The following is a 19,074-nucleotide window of genomic DNA, read 5'->3' on the forward strand; positions in this document are numbered from 1 at the left end:
GGTGTTTATGGCAGTGCTGTGCTGCAGGCTGCAGCTCCAGGCCGTATTACAGCCTCACCACTGGCTGTAGCACACAGTGGAGGGGGAGTCAAGGTGCTGCCAGCCACCCCAGGCTATCCATGGTGCCGGTGCTGGGACCGAGCGGATGAAAGGCTCCCGAGAGCTCATGTTTCCCAGCTGAATATTTCACGAGTGCCCTGCGGGCGGCTGCCATTGCTCCTGCTGTGGTGGCTCCGGCACTGACCCCCTCCGTTCCCCACAGGACATGCTCATGCAGCTGGCAAAGGCAGTGGCCAGTGCCGCGGCTGCGCTGGTGCTCAAAGCCAAGAACGTGGCTCAGAAGACGGAGGACGCGGCGCTGCAGACGCAGGTGATTGCTGCTGCCACCCAGTGTGCCCTCTCCACCTCCCAGCTGGTGGCCTGCACCAAGGTAAGCAGCAAGGCTTTAACCCGTGCCTCGGTGTGGTGGCATCACCGGGGTTGTGGCAGCTCCGTGGTGGAGTTGTGAGTGTGGTAGAACTACACTTCCTAAGGTGGGACGTTAGGGGTTTGGCACAGCTCGGGCTGTGGTTGTTGTCACTGTGCCTAAGCGCTGTGTATTCTCTATGGAGAAGCAGGAGCTGGGAACAGCTATTCCTGCACATCTCCTACACAGAGCCCACCACACTTGCTCTCTCCTCCTCTCCAGGTAGTGGCTCCCACAATCAGCTCACCAGTGTGCCAGGAGCAGCTGATCGAGGCTGGCAAGTTGGTGGCTAAGTCAGCAGAGGGCTGCGTGGAGGCATCCAAGGCAGCCACCAGTGATGACCAGCTCCTGAAGCAGGTTGGGGTGGCAGCCACGGCCGTCACGCAGGCCCTGAATGACCTGCTGCAGCACATCAAGCAGCATGCCTTGGGCGGGCAGCCCATCGGGCGCTATGACCAGGCCACTGACACCATCCTCAATGTCACCGAGAACATATTCAGCTCCATGGGTGATGCTGGTGAGAGCCCTGGTGGCAGCCGGAGTAGAGCGTGGTGGATGGGGAAGTATCAGGGAGCCCGTGGACTTGCTAACGGGGCCACCCTTCCTTCCTGTCCCAGGGGAAATGGTGCGTCAGGCTCGTATTCTGGCCCAGGCCACTTCCGACCTTGTCAATGCCATCAAAGCTGATGCGGAAGGAGAGACAGACCTTGAGAACTCACGCAAGCTGCTGAGTGCAGCCAAGATCCTGGCTGATGCCACTGCGAAGATGGTGGAGGCTGCGAAGGTCAGTGATGTGGGATGGGATGGAAGAATGCTGGCTTTGGCCCCCAGCCACATCTGATTACATCCACTCGAGGTTGGGAAGGGGACAGACAGTCCCTATGGGAAGTGGTTCCCAGAGCAAGGTCCTGCACTGAGCCAGGGACCCTTGCGATGGACTGGGGCTCTTCCTGGAGCTGTGGGTAGTAGCAGAGGAGCTGTGAGCTCTTGTGCAGCTGTGCTGTCCCAGAGAGGCTCTGGTCATTGGTAAGCAGCCAGGCTGCCTTGGGCAGGGGACTCCCCAGCATCAGGCCAGGGCACAGGAGGACCTTGTGGTCCCTGCGAGGTGTGATGGGTTTCCTGTTCTCCGCAGGGAGCCGCAGCCCACCCGGACAGCGAGGAGCAGCAGCAGCGCCTGCGTGAGGCTGCAGAGGGGCTCCGCATGGCAACCAACGCCGCAGCTCAGAACGCCATCAAGAAGAAGCTGGTGCACAAGCTGGAGGTGAGACGCTGGGCAAGGGACCACAGAGAGCAAGGAGGCAGGGGCAGTGAGACCTGACCAGGAGCCCCCACGTCCTTGCTCTTCCCAGAGGGATGAAGTCGTTTTTGTGTACAGCATCCATGCTGCATCCCACAGAGACCTCCCCACTGTTCCCATGTGTGCACCACATTGCTTTGGGATGCTGGGTGTTGAGGGTGCTGGGGATGTTCTGGTGGGAGGCTCAGGGCAGGGTGACCTGGTGGTGACCAGTGCTAACCCATGCCTCCCTCTGTCAGCACGCAGCCAAGCAAGCCGCTGCCTCTGCCACCCAGACCATCGCTGCAGCACAGCACGCTGCCTCCTCCAACAAGAACCCTGCTGCACAGCAGCAGCTGGTGCAGAGCTGCAAGGTAAGGGCCCAGGCCTCATCCTGGCATCTCCCTTCTCCCATCAGCTGTGCTGGGGCTTCCTGCTCAGACACAGTGGGCAGGCAGGACCCTGGGGTCCTCGTGGAGCTCCTCCAGGAGCTGACCTTCTGGTCACTTGTCCTGGATTAGATCCATCTCTTCCCAGCGTCTGCACTGATGTTCCTCTTTGCAGGTGGTGGCAGAGCAGATCCCAATGCTGGTGCAGGGTGTCCGAGGGAGCCAATCCCAGCCAGACAGCCCCAGTGCTCAGCTGGCTCTCATTGCTGCCAGCCAGAACTTCCTTCAGGTACCTGTGATGCCCGGTGTCCCCCGCACCAGCTCTGGTGTTACAGCTTTCCTACCCTGCCTGGCCCTCCCAGGGGCAGCACATGGGCAGCAAAAAGGTGCTGTGCATTCATCCCCTTCTCACTGCTTTTCCCTTTGCCCCGGCAGCCTGGTGGGAAGATGGTAGCTGCAGCCAAGGCCACCGTCCCAACCATCACAGACCAGGCCTCCGCCATGCAGCTCAGCCAGTGTGCCAAGAACCTGGCCGCAGCTCTGGCTGAGCTCCGCACGGCTGCCCAGAAGGTGAGAGGCTGGGTCCCATCCTGCAGGAGGACCATGGCTGTCTATAGTAGGGGTAAACGTGGGGACAGCCCAGCAGCAGGTCATGGGTGAGCTCAGGGGTCGCACCACTCACCTTCCCTTCTCCCCATCGCAGGCGCAGGAGGCGTGTGGACCCCTGGAGATAGATTCTGCGCTGGGTCTGGTGCAGAGCCTGGAGAGGGACTTGCAGGAAGCCAAGGCAGCTGCTCGTGATGGCAAGCTCAAGCCTCTGCCGGGGGAGACGGTGAGTGCATGGGGTGGTGCTGGGTAGGTGCTGGAGCAGAGGAGCCACCAGCATGTGCAGCCCACCACCATGTCCCACGTATCCCCTGCAGATGGAGAAGTGTGCCCAGGACCTGGGGAACAGCACAAAAGCCGTGAGCTCTGCCATCGCTCACCTCCTGGGAGAGGTGGCCCAGGGCAATGAGAACTACACAGGTACCAACATCAGCACCAGGGCTGGGAGAGGGGAGTGTGCGGTGCCAGCAGCCACTGACCTCTGCATCTCCCCAGGCATCGCTGCCCGAGAGGTGGCCCAGGCCCTGCGCTCGCTCAGCCAGGCTGCCCGTGGTGTAGCAGCCAACACCGCCGACCCACAGGCACAGAACGCCATGCTGGAGTGTGCCAGCGACGTGATGGACAAAGCCAACAACCTCATCGAGGAGGCACGGAAAGCCGTGGGCAAGCCTGGAGACCCGGAGAGCCAGCAGCGCCTGGCACAGGTGGGAGAATGGGTACCTGGTGTGCCCTGCCGTCCCCTGGGAAGGGCACAAGGCTGGCCATGGAATGGTGACCCCTCTGTGTTTCTCTGCAGGTGGCCAAAGCAGTGTCACAGGCCCTGAGCCGCTGTGTTAACTGCTTGCCGGGGCAGCGAGACGTGGACGCTGCCATCCGCATGGTGGGAGAGGCCAGCAAGAGGCTGCTCTCAGATTCGGTGAGCTGAGCTGGGGCAGGAGGGGATAAGGGAAGCCTTGTAGACATGCAAGCCAGCCTGTCTGCACTGGCCTCCTCTGGAGCATATCCCCAAGCATGTACCAGCCCTTCATCCTCCATCTCCATCCTCCTTGCTGCCTCTCCTAACTGGTCTCCCTGCCTCCAGTTCCCTCCCAGCACCAAGAGCTTCCAGGAGGCGCAGAGCCAGTTGAACCAGGCAGCTGCAGGGCTCAACCAGTCTGCCAACGAGCTGGTGCAGGCGTCGCGTGGCACCCCGCAAGACCTGGCCAAGTCCTCTGGCAAATTTGGGCAGGACTTCAATGAGTTCCTGCAGGCAGGAGTGGAGATGGCCAGCCAATCCCCGGTGAGAGCCAGTGCCCCTCGGGTGATGCTGGGTGGTTTGGGGTGCTGAGAGGGTGGCTGACCACAGGCAGGGTGGCTGCTCAGGGTGGTCAGGGTGGTTGTGGCCAATGCAGCTGGTGAGATGGGGTCCAGAGCTGTACAAAGCCACAGCAGCCACAGGGAGAAAGTGGCTTGGGTTGGTTCAGCGAGTGTTGTCACTGTTGGACGAGTTGGATGCAGGGAACTGGCTCAGCTTGAAAACCACCAAAGCAGACCCAGGGTGTGGAGCTTGGAAACATGCTGCAGGTAACTCTTCTTGGCTCCTTGCAGAATAAGGAAGACCAGGCGCAGGTGGTGTCAAACCTGAAGAGCATCTCCATGTCCTCCAGCAAGCTGCTGCTGGCTGCAAAGGCGCTCTCCGCCGACCCTGCAGCACCCAACCTCAAGAATCAGTTGGCAGCAGCAGCACGGTAGGAGGAACTGCTCCGTGTGAGCTGCTTGCTGTAGCAGAGGGGCAGGGTTGTGGGGTGGTGTTGATCCGTGGGTCTTTCTCCATTGTCCCTTGCAGGGCTGTGACCGACAGCATTAACCAGCTGATCACCATGTGCACCCAGCAGGCACCAGGCCAGAAGGAGTGTGACAATGCCCTGAGGGAGCTGGAGGTGAGAAACCACATCTTGATGAGGCTGGGATAGCTGGGTGCTGGGATGATGGGGGGCAGAGAGCTGCGCCCCACTGCGAGGGGCAGGAAGGAGCCAAGAGGGAGATGCAAGCAGAGGGCATGGACCCTTCCCCTGGCTGTGATGCCTGTGTCCCTGCAGACGGTGAAGGAGCTGTTGGAGAACCCTACTCAGACAGTCAATGATATGTCCTACTTCAACTGCCTCGACAGCGTCATGGAGAACTCCAAGGTGAGCCCTGAGCAGGTCTGGGGAAGGACGGGGCGGGTTTGGGAAGGATGTGGTGGGCAGAGGTAAAGGCAGTTCCACCCCTGCTGGTGACCTACAGTGAGCTCTGAGCCTGGGAGCACTGCGGGAGCAGGAGGTGGTGTCCACAGCCGCTGTGTTCCTGCAGGTGCTGGGCGAGTCCATGGCTGGCATCTCCCAGAATGCCAAGAACAGCAAACTGCCCGAGTTCGGCGAGTCCATCAGTGCCGCCTCCAAAGCTCTCTGTGGGCTGACGGAGGCAGCTGCTCAGGTGAGACAGGCTCGGTCCCAGCCCTAAGCATTGCCCCTGGTGCACAGCCTGTCCCTGTAGGACGGTCCCACCAGCCTCCTCTGCAGCCCTTACCTCCTCTGAGCCGTCCTGCTGGGTGCAAGCTCTCTCTCATCACCCCTCTCCTGCTCCCAGGCTGCCTACCTTGTGGGGGTGTCGGACCCCAACAGCCAGGCTGGACAGCAGGGCTTGGTAGACCCCACTCAGTTTGCCAGAGCTAACCAAGCCATCCAGATGGCCTGCCAGAACCTGGTGGACCCTGCCTGCACCCAGTCCCAGGTGAGTATGAGGTGGGGCACCTTTATGGGCATTTTCTTGCATGAAGGCGAGTGTGAGGCTGGTTGGAAGAGCTGCATCCCAAGAGTTGGCTAAGATTATGGCTAGTGTCTGATCAGCTGCACTGGGAACAAGCTGGCAGCTTTGATGCAATGGTGACAGTCCAGTTGGGCATGCAGGACCTTGGCAATCCTTCCTGGGTCCCAAGAGGGACCCCTATGGTCTCTGATGCCCCATGTGGGGCAGGCAGGAAGGTGGAGCTGTGGGGAGGGGGTGTTGTGATGGATCCTGCCTTACCCTGCTCTCCCCTGCAGGTTCTGTCAGCAGCCACCATCGTAGCAAAGCACACTTCAGCCCTGTGCAACACTTGCCGCCTGGCCTCCTCCCGTACTGCCAACCCTGTGGCCAAGCGCCAGTTTGTCCAGTCGGCCAAGGAGGTGGCCAACAGCACGGCCAACCTGGTGAAGACCATCAAGGTGAGGTCTCCCTGCTGGGACACCATGGTGGGGATGGGATCTGGGGCATGGCAGAGGCTGAGTAACTGCTCTGGTCTCTCCACACCAGGCCCTGGATGGTGACTTCAACGAGGAGAACCGGGAGCGGTGCCGCGCCGCCACCGCACCTCTCATTGAGGCTGTGGATAACCTGACAGCCTTTGCCTCCAACCCAGAGTTTGCCACTGTTCCAGCCCAGATCAGCCCAGAGGTAGGATGCTGCAGGGGCAGGGAGGATGTGATAGGGATTGCTGTAGGGTGAGGAGGAGCTGTGTCTCCCCTTGAGCTTGCAATGGAGTCCCAGTGCAGGGCTGGTGCCTTGGTGGAGTGTGATGGGGAGGTGGCAGCACCTTGGGCTTTGAGGGGCTGCTCCGTGGTGAGGGTTGCAGATGGGAAAGGGGGTAACTTCCCATGCACAGTCCCTTGTCTCACCAAGCCACCATCTCCCTGTGCAGGGGCGCAGAGCCATGGAGCCCATCGTGTCTTCAGCCAAAGCCATGCTGGAGAGCTCTGCTGGCCTCATCCAGACTGCCCGCTCTCTGGCTGTCAACCCCAAGGACCCACCGCAGTGGTCGGTACTGGCTGGCCACTCTCGCACCGTCTCGGACTCCATCAAGAAGCTCATCACCAACATGAGGTGAGGAGAGTCCTGCCCGCTCAGCTGCAGCCCTGTACCTGCTGGCTCTGAGCAAGCATCCCTGGGGATGTCTTAGCTCATCATCCACTTGGCTCCTGCCTGCGAGGCGAGGCAAGGAATGGGATAAAGATGTTGTCTCTCATCCTGGATGGGAGCTGCTCCTTCAGCCCTGACTGATGGGAATGCATGTCAGCTTTGTGACTCTGCTGCTCCAAAGCCTGGCAGAAGGGTCCTGCCTCTCACCAGCACCAGATGAGGCTAGGGCAAAGGGGTGGTGTAGCTGCTGCCAGTGCTGTGCTAATCCATGTGTCACACAGGGACAAAGCTCCAGGACAGCGGGAGTGCGATGAAGCCATTGATGTCCTGAACAGATGCATGCGGGAGGTGGACCAGGCCTCCCTTGCTGCCATCAGCCAGCAGCTTGCCCCACGAGAAGATATCTCCCAGGAGGTGTGTCAGGGATGGGCTGCTACAGGGATGCTTTAACACTGGCTGGCATCCTTCCCCCTGGCTCCCATCAGCACGTGGTGACCCCAGCCTCATGCAGTGCCTTCTCTTTGCAACAGGCTTTGCACAACCAGATGATCACAGCTGTGCAGGAGATCAGCAACCTCATCGAGCCTGTGGCCAGTGCAGCACGGGCTGAGGCCTCTCAGCTGGGGCACAAGGTAACACGGAGATGGGGAGCTGCTGATGAGGTGCTTGTTGTGTGTGGAGAAGCTCATGGTGGGAGGAGAGGTACAAGATAGCCAGGGCCGGAAGCTGATGACGCTCTTCCCTAGGTGTCCCAGATGGCTCAGTACTTCGAGCCTCTCATCATGGCAGCGATCGGTGCTGCCTCCAAAACACCCAACCACCAGCAGCAGATGAACCTCCTGGACCAGACCAAAACGCTGGCTGAGTCTGCCTTGCAGATGCTGTACACAGCCAAGGAGGCTGGTGGGAACCCCAAGGTGAGCAGGAGGTCACCTTGTGGAGTACATGTGGAGCACACCGTGTCTGTGGTGTGCTGCTCTGTGTATGGGTGCTGCAGGGTGTGTGTGTCAGACATGGAGGTAAGTGTGTGTGCAGCATCCCTGTTGGGATAGGAGCTGCTGCCCACCTTCCCTCACTGTGGTTTGTCCTTGCAGCAAGCTGCCCACACCCAGGAGGCTCTGGAGGAAGCTGTGCAGATGATGAAGGAGGCAGTGGAGGACCTGACCACCACGCTGAATGAGGCAGCCAGTGCTGCAGGGGTTGTGGGGGGCATGGTGGACTCCATCACCCAGGCCATCAACCAGGTGAGCGGATGTCCTGGGTTCAGCAGTAGCAGTCATCTTTCTCCTTAGTAGCTGGTGCAGTGTTGTGGTTTTGACTTTTAGCCTGAGAACAACACTAATGTGTTCAGCTGTTGCTCAGTAATGTTTACACCGATTAAGGACTTTCTGAGTCTCATGCTCTGCCAAGGAGGAGGGGAAGCTGGGAGGGAGCAGAGACAGGACACCTGGCCCAAACTAGCCAAAGGGGTATTCCATACCACAGCACATCATGCCCAGCATAGAAACTGGGGGCAGTTACCCAGAAGGGCTGGATCACTGCTTGGGTCAGGCTGGGTATTGGTCAGTGTGTGGTGAGCAGTTGTATTCTCTCCCCTTGTTATTTCCCTTATCATTATTATTACTGGTGGCAGCAGCAGTGGTTTGTGTTATACCTTAGTTACTGGATTGTTCTTAACCCGTGGGAGTTACATTCCTTTGATTCTCCTCCCCATCCCTCCAGGAGCTGGGGGAGGAAGGGGCTGGGGGGCAGTAAGCGAGCGGCTGCGTGGTTCTGAGTTACAGACTGGGCTTAAACCATGACAGGGGAGCATGGAGGGGACCTGGCCAGGGCTGGTGGTGGGAGAGAGGAAGAGATAGGGTCAAAGCCTACAAGGGTTTTGGTCTGGAGCTGGAGCCAGAGCCTCCTGCTGGTGTCTTACAGCTGGACGAGGGGCCAGTGGGTGAGCCGGAGGGCACCTTTGTGGACTACCAGACCACGATGGTGAAGACAGCCAAGGCCATCGCAGTGACTGTGCAGGAGATGGTGGGTATAAGCAAGCTTGTCGCTGCAGAAAGCTCTGCCTGCCACCCAAGCAGGCGCTTGCCTTCCTTGCTTGCCTGTCACAGCATAGGGCTCTTCCAATTCCTGCTCTCCTTCCATCGACAGGTCACCAAATCCACCACCAACCCGGATGAGCTGGGCACACTGGCCAACCAGCTCACCAATGACTACGGGCAACTGGCGCAAGAGGCCAAGCCAGCTGCTCTCACTGCTGAGAATGAGGAGGTGAGAGCATGGGGGGCTGTGCTGGAGCGTGCTGTGGGGCAGAGTGGGGTCTGCTGGGGCTTGAGAGCAAAGGACTCTTGAATCTCCTGGGGGCAGGCAGTGTTCACGCCTCCCCTGCAGCATGGTGTGAAAATGTGGAACAAAACCATGTTTCCTTTTACATCTTTCTGAGTGGAAGGATTATAAAAGCATAGAATGGTTTGGGTCGGAAGGGACCTTAAGATTATCCAGTTCCAAGCCCCTGTGTCCAACCTGGCCTTGAGCACTGCCAGGGATGGGGCAGCTGCAACATCTTCGGGCACCCTGTGCCAGCGCCTCAGCACCCTCACAGTAAAGAACTTCTTCCTTATATCCAATCTAAACTTCCCCTGTTATAGTTTAAACCCATCACCCCTTATGCTGTCAATACAGTCCCTAATGAAGAGTTCCTCTCCAGCATCTTTGTAGCCCCCTTCAGACACTGGAAGCTGCTCTAAGGTCTCCATGTAGCTTCTTTTCTCCAGGCTGAACAGCCCCAACTTTGGCAGCCTGTCAGCTGGGAGAGAGGAGCTGGGTGATGGTGGGTGGTGTTTTGGGCTGGTGTCATGGACATGAGGCTTAGTCTCCTGCTGGCTCTCTCATGCATTCATTGCTCTCCAGATTGGCTCCCACATCAAGCGCCGGGTGCAGGAGCTGGGTCATGGTTGCGCTGCCCTGGTCACCAAGGCTGGAGCCCTGCAGTGCAGCCCCAGTGATGCCTACACCAAGAAGGAGCTGATAGAGAGTGCACGCAAGGTTTCCGAGAAGGTAAGTGGTCCAGAGAGAGAGGCAATGATGTGGCAAGGCAGGAGGGATGCTGGATTGAGTCTTTTGCCTTTGGAGCTGCTAAACGAGGTTCTCTCCAAATCAGGCTTTAATTGATGGGCATAGTGTTTACTGTGTCTCCAGCCAAGCTTGTAGCTCGTGCTGGGAGATTGATCTTGGAAAGCATCCTGTCCCATCAGTCAGTCTAAAGAGCACACTTCTGAATAGCAGATGAAAACATGGCTTAAAAGCTGTATTTGATAAGTGTAGAGCAGCAGTGATTGTAAGCGAAATCACAAAAGGAAAACAAACACTTGTTATAATGCCTGGCACGTGCCTGCATGTTCAGGACCTCCTGCAGTTCCTTCCTTTCCAAGACTGCTTTCCATCAGGAAACTTGTTCCCTTGTGAGTGCTTGTGCAATTACAGAAATTGAGTTTTGCAGCCAAAGGAGAAATGAGTTGTGATGTTCTGATGCCCATCATGCAAACCTTGCTCATTTGCAAACTACCAGAGTCCAGTATCCCCTGAACCCCCAAACATGATAGATACAACTGAAAGCTGAGAAGGGGTGTCCAGACCACATGATTCCCAAATCCTTTCCTTGACATGGAGTGGCTCCATCTGGGAGATGCTGGAGAAGGTGTGCACAGCAGCTCTGCTCCCCAGGTCACCCTCCTTGAACCCCACAGGTATCTCATGTGCTGGCAGCCCTGCAGGCTGGGAACCGTGGGACGCAAGCCTGCATCACGGCAGCCAGCGCTGTCTCTGGCATCATTGCGGACCTGGACACCACCATCATGTTTGCCACAGCAGGAACCCTCAACCGGGAGAACTCGGAGACGTTTGCTGACCACAGGTACCTTGTACAGCTTCTGCTCACCGTGAGATGGGGAGTCAGGCTCTGTCCTGTGGTCTTCTGTCTTTATGAGCTGTGGTGTAGCCCCAAGGACTGCAAGTACAGGTCATCCTGACTCTGTTTCCTCTCCAGAAGGCAGGGTCCACAGTCTCGCTATACCATGTGTGCACATAAAGGGCTGTATCATCTCTGACTCCCTTCTTCTCCTCAGGGAGGGCATCCTGAAGACAGCCAAGGCGCTGGTGGAGGACACCAAGGTGTTGGTGCAGAACGCCACAGCCAGCCAGGAGAAGCTAGCCCAGGCTGCCCAGTCCTCTGTGTCCACCATCACCCGCCTGGCAGAGGTGGTGAAGCTGGGTGCTGCCAGCCTGGGATCTGAAGACCCAGAGACTCAGGTGAGATGGGGTTTGTAGGGTGAAAGCTGCTTGAAGCTTGTTTGAAGGAGCTGAGGGTTGCGGGTGTTGTGTGGTACCCTGGGGTGGGTCCTGCCTGTTGTGGAGAGGGTTTGCTGGGCTTTGGGCAGTGCTGGCTGAGCTGGATCTTACCATCTCCAGCCTGAGCGTGACCATAGCCAAGCCATTGCCCTGATTTTGCTGTCCCCAGGTGGTTCTGATCAATGCTGTGAAGGATGTGGCCAAGGCACTTGGAGACCTGATCGGTGCCACCAAGGCAGCTGCTGGCAAAGCTGGGGATGATCCTGCTGTCTACCAGCTGAAGAACTCTGCCAAGGTCTGAGCTGGATGGGGTGGGAAGGAGGGGATGGGGAAGGAGGGAAGGAGAAAGAGCAGGGGGGGGCTTCTCTGCCCACCTGGGGGCAGGAGGGGAAGAAGTGGCACATAAACGTGGGGCACAACATGCAGAGGAGGCATTGGTAGGAGAGCAAGATGAGGTGGTGTGAGCGGAGAGTGGGTGGATAGAGCTGTTTTGAACTGAACCAGAGCTGATGTGGGGCTTCACGTGTTTTCCCTTCCACAGGTGATGGTGACAAACGTCACTTCCTTGCTGAAGACAGTGAAAGCTGTTGAGGATGAGGCCACGAAGGGGACAAGGGCACTGGAGGCCACCATAGAGCACATACGCCAGGAGCTGGCGGTGAGTACAGTAGCAGTGCCGTGTCTGCTGCCCCACTCACTGCCTGCGCTGTGCCTCACCACCACCCTTCTCCTCGCAGGTCTTCTCCTCCCCAGTGCCCCCTGCCAAGGTCTCCACCCCAGAGGACTTCATCCGTATGACAAAAGGCATCACGATGGCCACGGCCAAAGCGGTGGCTGCTGGCAACTCGTGTCGGCAGGAGGATGTCATCGCCACGGCCAACCTGAGCCGCCGTGCCATCGCCGATATGCTGCGTGCCTGCAAGGTGGGTCCGGCATGGGTCTGTGGGTGCTGGCGGGGATGTGCTGGATGTGAACTGAGGATTCTCTGCCTCCGGGTTTCAGGAAGCCGCCTACCACCCAGAGGTGAGCGGGGATGTGCGGCAGCGGGCGCTGCGCTTTGGCAAAGAGTGTGCTGATGGATACCTGGAGCTGCTGGAGCACGTGCTCGTGGTGAGTGTCCCTGTCCCTGCTCCCAGAGTGGGCAGGGGGTGCCCATGTCTGTTCCCCACATCCCCAGGGTCCTCTGTGCTCTGCATCTCCTCCCACTGAGGTCTTTAAGTGGCCCCTTCTCTGGCTCTGCTGGCACAGCACATGTCTGAGGCCCTTGTGTGGAAGTGGATTCTGGAAAGAGGAACAGGCTCTGAGGAAAGTTATTTGACTAACAACAGATGGAGATTAACTGGCCTTAAGCAGATGGAGGCTGGAAATTTGACAACACGGAAGCAAAACACAGAAGCAGCTTCCAGTAAAAGTGGTGGGAGTGAGACTTGAAAACAGCTTGTTAATCTCACAGCAGAGGGGGAGATGGGCAGCAGATAGCAGAGGTGATGACTGCGAACACCAGCTGCACCCTTGTGATCTGGTCTTTGTCTGACTGAGTCCTCCCAAGGACTTCAGATGGCTGCTCTAATTAACTGTCCTGCAAGATAAGTGTAGTTTACAAGAAGCAAAGTAAGACCACAAAGAGGTAGAAAGGATCCAGCGAGGTCCTTCCGTGGTTTGCGTTCTTGGCAGCTTCACAGAGGTACAGTCAGGGGCTCTAGAGGGATGCGCAGACCCAGCCTGTGTATCACAGCAGCGGTGACAGCCCTTGAACCAGGGTGAGGATGAAGACAGAGGAAGAGCCAGCTCCGTGGCTAGGTTTCACTGAGCTGGTTAGAAGGGACTGGTGATGTTCAGGTTTGCCAGATGGAAGGGGGTGGAGCTCAGACTGTGGTTTCCTGCAGGGAAGGCTCCTTTAGGCAGAGGATAACCAGCACTGGCAGCACAAAGAGGAGGTGGGCAGGAATTGAACCTGGGGCAAGGGGGAAGTCAGAGTGGTTTTATCTGAGAGAGGTAACCACTGGGATGCAGTTCCAAGAGGAGCAGTGAGTTTTCTCTCTTCTGCATCTAGATCAAATGTCTTGTCTGGAAGATGCTTTTAGCCACACTTAGGTCATGAGTGCTGAGGAAGAATTCTCAGGCTGACCTGTTGTTAACAGATAATGGGGCTAATGACTTAGTGTGGCAGTGCCTGAGATCAGACTATTCTGCTGTATTTTGGGAGTAACCCTCCACTTGCATGCAGTATCATACATACATATCCTGAATCTCATACCTTGGTGCATCTCATGAGATGTTCACTGGAGGCACCTCAGTGAGCTCATAGCCTCCACGGTGCCTTCATCTCCAAGCATTTAGCAGTTCTAAACTTGTTGTCAGAACAGATAGCAGGCTTAATAATGGGACATTTAGTCTTGGATGCAGTTGTGAGGGATACCAGCCATCTGAGCCGCATGCAGCTCAGTGACTTTGCTGGGATGGCCCCACAAGAGCCCATGATAAAGCCATGACTCCCCAGCCTCTGCAGCACTCTGGTCTGTGAGGGGAGGAACCATTGGGTCCCATTTATCAGAGGGTAGCAGGTTCCTGGAAAGCTGCAAGCAGGAAGGATGTAAGGGAATGGGAAGGAGGTAGTGGATGGTCAGCAGCAGCAAGCTCATTGCTGTATGATGGATCCTCGTAAGAACCAGTGCCTTGTGTGGAGCAGAGCTAGAACAAGAGTGGTTAAGGTTTGAGAGAGAGGGTTATTTGACTTGGGATAGCTCCCGGCAGAGGAGTGGGAAAGCCTGCATATTTCACTGGGGAGGGGAAGGAATCTGAACCTCCACAGGGACTTGGCGTTTGGTAGCAATAGGTCTCTCCCTCCAGAATCAGATCCAGTGGCTGAAAAATGCAGTGAAGCAATTCAGGGTGGGGAGAATAAGGTGTAAAAGGGGGTGAGGAGGAGCATGGCTCCGTGCTTGCTCTGGGTGTAGGTGTCTCCTCCAGCTGTGGGAGCATCACCCGGATGCCCCAGCTCACCCAGCCCTGCAGGGCTGTGCTATGAGCTAACGATGGCAGCACCGCTCCGCACTCAGGACCTCTGATCCTTCATTCCCACCTCTCCTCTTGGCTGCCCTTCACCCCTCCTCACAGGAGAGCACCCCCCTTCCCCTGCCACTGCCCAGTGTCTGTGTGTCTTGGCCAAGGCACTCACTGCTTTCTTCTCTTCTTTTCCTTCCCTCCCTCCCAGCCGGTGAGTAAGGCGGCATTGGGGTGCCTGCTGGTGTCTAACCTCAGCATGAGCCTTGCTCACGGCGTGTCTGCGTGCCCAGCACAGTGCTGGGGTGGCACTTGGTGTGTGTCCGCAGGGACCCCGGGGTCCGTGTGTGTGTACTCACACCTGCTCTAGCTGATGGGCACGAGTCAGGCCAGCGGTGAGCTCTGCTTGTGTGTACAGACCCTGTGTGTGTGCTGTGGTGTGTGCATGTGTGTCCCCCAGCCCCGGTGCAGGACTCTCATGGGTATGACTGACACCTCGTCCTGCTATGGCCAGCTGTTCTAGGGTATGGGTCCCCCTTTTGCCCAGCTTGTCTTGGCTGATAGATCTCCAAAATGGGGACAGCAAGGGGTAAATATTCCTGGAGCTTGAAATGCTTGGGGAATTTGGGGGGAAATCCTATAGGGATAGCTGCTGAGTGCAGGAAGGCTTGCACGGAGGGACTTGTGTCTACGAGACATCCCAGAAGCTATGGATGCAGAACCCTGTGGGGAAGCTCATCCCATCCTCAGGCACAAGAAGACCAACCAGGGTCACTTGAGAAAGCACCACAGACAACCCCTGATGTATATACATGTAGGGGGGATATTGGGGGGGAGGTCCCAGGGGTATCCCACCCTCCTTCCCTTAGGGTTGCACTCTGAACAGACCTATGAGATCCCCTTTTTCCATGTGCTTACATCTGCCCCATGCCCACAGATCCTGCAGAAGCCAACACACGAGCTGAAGCAGCAGCTGGCAGGATACTCCAAGCGCGTGGCCAGCTCCGTCACCGAGCTCATCCAGGCAGCTGAGGCCATGAAAGGTAAGGCCGTGAGGGTTGGGATTAGCATGGAGGGATCAGCAGCTGCTGCAGGAGGTAGGGGCAGGTCAGAAGTGAGGCCTCGTGCAGATTTAACCTGCTTCCCTTCCTGGTTTCCCTAGGGACAGAGTGGGTCGACCCTGAAGACCCCACTGTCATTGCTGAGAACGAGCTGCTGGGGGCAGCAGCTGCCATTGAGGCTGCAGCCAAGAAGCTGGAGCAGCTGAAACCAAGAGCCAAGCCCAAGGTAGTGGTGCTGAGCCTTGGCTGACCCTGGTGCTCAGCCTGGGGTGCGCTGGGGCTCTCCTCCCTGCGCTTCAGCCTGGTGTGAAGCCCCACGCGACAGCCAGTCCTTCTTCCTGTGCTCCTGCTGCCTTCCACATCCCTGCACCCCACAGCCCTTAATCCAGCTTCAGATGTGCCCCTCAGCCCCCTGCAGCCATCATCCTGCTCTGCCCAGCACGCCTGCCTGGGACTCACACCCTGCTTTTGCCCACAGCAAGCAGATGAGAGCCTGAACTTCGAGGAGCAGATCCTTGAAGCTGCCAAATCCATTGCTGCAGCCACAAGTGCCCTGGTGAAGGCAGCCTCAGCGGCCCAGCGAGAATTAGTGGCCCAAGGAAAGGTAAGGCTGGACGAGGGAAAGGAATAAGAAGATGCAGAGCTCTGGTGGGTTCTCCCTTCACCCGGGGCTGCTTGTTCCCCAGGGCAAGGTGTGCGCAGGGTGGTGAGCCTCACTCCTCTTCTTCCTTGCAGGTGGGCGCCATCCCTGCCAATGCATTGGATGATGGACAGTGGTCCCAGGGACTCATTTCAGCCGTGAGTATGAAGGTCATGCTCAGGGGATGGGGGGACCCTCCTTTGGTGGAAGAAGCAGCCACACTTCTTCCTCCCTTTCCTACCACCTGAAACACGGTGCAGAAGCTGGTTATCACCATCCCATGCCCCACAACCTCCTTTGGAACAGTCGGAGCATATCCTTCTATGGGCAGGCTCCTGCACACCCCCTGAGACCCCCTCTCACTGCAGGCACGTATGGTGGCTGCTGCCACCAACAACCTGTGTGAAGCCGCCAATGCAGCCGTACAGGGCCACGCCAGCGAGGAGAAGCTCATCTCGTCCGCCAAGCAAGTGGCTGCCTCCACTGCACAGCTCCTGGTGGCCTGCAAGGTGAAGGCTGACCATGATTCAGAGGCCATGAAGCGGCTCCAGGTGAGTCCCGGGCTGCTCGAGGCATGGGTATGAGCGTGGTGAGGGCACATGGGTGCTCCCTGGGGTGCACACTCCCTGCCTGTGTGCCATGGGCTCCTTGGAGCGCAGGCTCTGTGTTGCCTGGACTTAGGGCTGCGTGCCAGGAGTGTGAGTGATGCTCACATCAGGCATTCAGGGATGAGGAGCTGGCGCAGGAATCCCTGAAATGCATGCGCTGCATCACTGCTGTTCAAGTTAATGTTTGGGTGGCTTGTTTTGTAGCACTCTTACTGTATGGCACACAAGAGGTTAAAGCCCATGGGTTGGGGCGTTAACATGGGGTCCCATAGCTGGTCCCTCGGGCTGGGGAGGGTCAGCAGGGCTACCCCCTATTCCCTGCCCCATTGCTCTGACAGGAGCCAGAGCTGGCTCTGAGCAGCAGCGCCTGAAATGGTCATGAGCGGGTGGCAAGGCAGAGAGCCATGTAAAGGAATCACTGCCTGCGGCTCCCAGCATGCCTGTCCTGCTGCCAGCCCAGCCTGGGGCAGGGGCTTTTCACCCCTGCAGGCAGCAGTGCTGTCCTGGGGCTGTGACTGAGGGTGCTGATCCTCACTTCCCTCCCACAGGCTGCCGGCAATGCAGTGAAGAGAGCATCAGACAATCTGGTGAAGGCAGCACAGAAGGCAGCTGCCTTCCAGGACCATGATGAAACGGTGGTGGTGAAGGAGAAGATGGTCGGGGGAATTGCACAGGTGAGGAACAGGGCTGGCTCTGGCTGACACCACAGTCCTTGTGTCCTGGCACACACCAGTATGGAGCAAGTCTCCAGAGAGCCTCACAAACATGCTGCAGGCAAGTCCATCCCACCCAGCACCAATTAAACACTGTGGCTTCACCCTCATCCTGCCACATGTAGCAGTGGGCACAGCTGCTGGTGGTGCATGCTCCCAGCAGTGTAATGCCCTGGCTTCTTGGTGCAGTGCCTGCACCATCCCAGGGTTCATGACACATAAGAAGAGCAGAACATTGGATTAAAGGTGTCACAGGTCCCTTATGGCCACAGGCTATGGGATGTGCAGGGTTGAGCCCCAGGAGCTATGCTGCTCCCTGTGTCTCCATAGGACCATGATCACACCACAGGCACTCCAGCCCTCATTCCTGTGGCCACACCAGCCTAAGGAGCTGGGAAAAGCCCAGCTCTGGGGTCACCATTGCCATGGCAGAGGCCCCATCCATCCCTGTCAGGGGCAGCCATGACCGCAGGGCTCTCTCCCTGCAGATCATCGCTGCGCAGGAGGAGATGCTGCGCAAGGAGCGGGAGCTGGAGGAGGCGCGGAAGAAGCTGGCTATGATCCGTCAGCAGCAGTACAAGTTCCTGCCCTCGGAGCTGCGGGATGAGGAGCAGAACTGAGCCCCTCAGCGCTCCCACCGCTCACCCACCGCACAGACTGCTGCCCGCCCGCCCGCTCCTATTTAAGACGACCCGCCTCAAGAACAGGGCTTAGACCCGGGCTCTGCTCACACACGGAGCACCAGGGCTAACCCAGCCGCTGCTCCAGGCCGGTGCCGCGCCAGCAGCTCCGCTTCAGCACCCAGCACAGCATCCTGTGCTCACCGAGGGCATGGCCGTGGTGCTGGGGGACCTGGCTGGGGTAGAAGCTGGGGCTGCACCGGCTCAGGGCTCACGCGCCAGCCCCGACAATGGGGCTGGAGAGCTCTTCACTATAGGGGATTTTTTTGTGTGCCTTTTGTCCTTCCCACTTGTGCCCCTTCCCTCTCTCTCCTCCACGCGGGATGGGGAGAGGCGCGTGGCTTGCCCCCTCCTGTGTGATGGGGCGCAGGGAGCAGCGTGGTCTCTCTTAGCTCTTGCACAGAGCCGCCTTTCACCTCCAATGCCTTATTGCTGGCTGAGTATTCCTCCTCCCTCCACAGCTTCCCTGGGAGGCACTGAGCCTCCCCTTGCCCTGAGCATCCTCTTCAGCCTGGGCTCCTCTGGGGAGCAGCAGGACCGGAGGGTGCAGTGCCTCTGCTCAGGATAGGGGGGATGCAATGGGTTCACCCCTAGAGATGCTCTTTGCCCTCCGCAGCCCCAGCCAGCTCTGCCTCCCTCCTCCCCCTTCCCAAGTGCCTGCATTGTTTTCCGAGATCTGCAGTATTTTTGTAACTCCTCCATTTCTCTAGTATTGAGCCTGCAGCTTTCAGTGTTCATTTATTACCCCCCTCCACACTTCCAGCTCGTGCCTTGCCCACTAATGCCCAGTTATCCCCAGGGTCCCGCAGCCCAGCATCCCACCCCTCCTCGGCTCCGGGACCTCCATCCCTTCCCCCTTTGCACTCGCTGAGGCTTCTCTCACTATTTTGATACTTTAAGCATCCCATATTAAAACATTGAAGGAAACCAGCTCCCCCCGAGGCTCCGGGGTGGGGTGGGGGATAGCGATGTCTCCTTGGAAAGACGCGTTCACCAATAAAACCTGGTTTTCCTGCTTTCTTGCTGCCTGAATATCAACGGGGACCCTTCCTGCCCCCCCCCCCCCTCCCCAGGAGGAAGGGAGGGCTGGTGGGCAGCAGAGGCCAGGGAAGGGGGGAGAATGTAGCATGGGTGCTTATACAGGAATATGGGATGGAAAGTATTTGAGGCACGTCCAGCCCCAAGGCACCCGTCAGCCCGGACCCCCGCTGCCAGCCATGTGCTGGCCCTCGCAGGTGCTGCTGGGGGGCCTCAGGGTTGTATTGCTGGGGGATTTAGGCTTGGGGGGACCAAAGGGGGGGGCAGCAGGGCTGCTGGCTCCTATTCATGCCCCCAGCCCAATGTACCTCTGGGTGAGGTGCAGGTAGGGGACC

At 58.2% G+C, this 19,074-nt stretch overlaps 1 protein-coding gene across 2 annotated transcripts in view; it reads left to right on the top strand.

Moving 5' to 3' along the window:
* The window catches only part of TLN1 (talin 1), a 34,425-nt gene extending 15,705 nt beyond the window's left edge, over nucleotides 1-18,720 (top strand). Inside the window, exons 19-58 of one of the 2 annotated variants that reach the window (XM_034072601.1) lie at nucleotides 263-430; nucleotides 689-983; nucleotides 1,084-1,250; nucleotides 1,599-1,727; nucleotides 2,003-2,116; nucleotides 2,307-2,420; nucleotides 2,567-2,701; nucleotides 2,835-2,963; nucleotides 3,055-3,157; nucleotides 3,233-3,441; nucleotides 3,534-3,653; nucleotides 3,819-4,016; nucleotides 4,325-4,464; nucleotides 4,563-4,656; nucleotides 4,816-4,905; nucleotides 5,069-5,191; nucleotides 5,345-5,488; nucleotides 5,800-5,961; nucleotides 6,050-6,190; nucleotides 6,435-6,616; nucleotides 6,934-7,066; nucleotides 7,183-7,284; nucleotides 7,399-7,569; nucleotides 7,747-7,896; nucleotides 8,576-8,677; nucleotides 8,801-8,920; nucleotides 9,560-9,706; nucleotides 10,396-10,562; nucleotides 10,774-10,957; nucleotides 11,166-11,291; nucleotides 11,538-11,654; nucleotides 11,734-11,919; nucleotides 11,999-12,106; nucleotides 14,937-15,042; nucleotides 15,162-15,286; nucleotides 15,539-15,664; nucleotides 15,796-15,858; nucleotides 16,069-16,251; nucleotides 16,857-16,982; nucleotides 17,510-18,720. In XM_034072601.1, coding sequence (XP_033928492.1) covers nucleotides 263-430; nucleotides 689-983; nucleotides 1,084-1,250; nucleotides 1,599-1,727; nucleotides 2,003-2,116; nucleotides 2,307-2,420; nucleotides 2,567-2,701; nucleotides 2,835-2,963; nucleotides 3,055-3,157; nucleotides 3,233-3,441; nucleotides 3,534-3,653; nucleotides 3,819-4,016; nucleotides 4,325-4,464; nucleotides 4,563-4,656; nucleotides 4,816-4,905; nucleotides 5,069-5,191; nucleotides 5,345-5,488; nucleotides 5,800-5,961; nucleotides 6,050-6,190; nucleotides 6,435-6,616; nucleotides 6,934-7,066; nucleotides 7,183-7,284; nucleotides 7,399-7,569; nucleotides 7,747-7,896; nucleotides 8,576-8,677; nucleotides 8,801-8,920; nucleotides 9,560-9,706; nucleotides 10,396-10,562; nucleotides 10,774-10,957; nucleotides 11,166-11,291; nucleotides 11,538-11,654; nucleotides 11,734-11,919; nucleotides 11,999-12,106; nucleotides 14,937-15,042; nucleotides 15,162-15,286; nucleotides 15,539-15,664; nucleotides 15,796-15,858; nucleotides 16,069-16,251; nucleotides 16,857-16,982; nucleotides 17,510-17,641 — 5,631 coding nt within the window. In that variant the 3' untranslated portion in view covers nucleotides 17,642-18,720. The remainder of the gene's footprint in view (nucleotides 1-262; nucleotides 431-688; nucleotides 984-1,083; nucleotides 1,251-1,598; nucleotides 1,728-2,002; nucleotides 2,117-2,306; nucleotides 2,421-2,566; nucleotides 2,702-2,834; nucleotides 2,964-3,054; nucleotides 3,158-3,232; nucleotides 3,442-3,533; nucleotides 3,654-3,818; nucleotides 4,017-4,324; nucleotides 4,465-4,562; nucleotides 4,657-4,815; nucleotides 4,906-5,068; nucleotides 5,192-5,344; nucleotides 5,489-5,799; nucleotides 5,962-6,049; nucleotides 6,191-6,434; nucleotides 6,617-6,933; nucleotides 7,067-7,182; nucleotides 7,285-7,398; nucleotides 7,570-7,746; nucleotides 7,897-8,575; nucleotides 8,678-8,800; nucleotides 8,921-9,559; nucleotides 9,707-10,395; nucleotides 10,563-10,773; nucleotides 10,958-11,165; nucleotides 11,292-11,537; nucleotides 11,655-11,733; nucleotides 11,920-11,998; nucleotides 12,107-14,936; nucleotides 15,043-15,161; nucleotides 15,287-15,538; nucleotides 15,665-15,795; nucleotides 15,859-16,068; nucleotides 16,252-16,856; nucleotides 16,983-17,509) is intronic. The other variant, XM_034072602.1, reaches the window with a different exon arrangement.
* The last annotated feature ends 354 nt before the right edge of the window (nucleotides 18,721-19,074 follow it).

Source organism: Melopsittacus undulatus, chromosome Z (assembly GCF_012275295.1).
Source record: "Melopsittacus undulatus isolate bMelUnd1 chromosome Z, bMelUnd1.mat.Z, whole genome shotgun sequence".
NCBI lineage: Eukaryota > Metazoa > Chordata > Aves > Psittaciformes > Psittaculidae > Melopsittacus > Melopsittacus undulatus.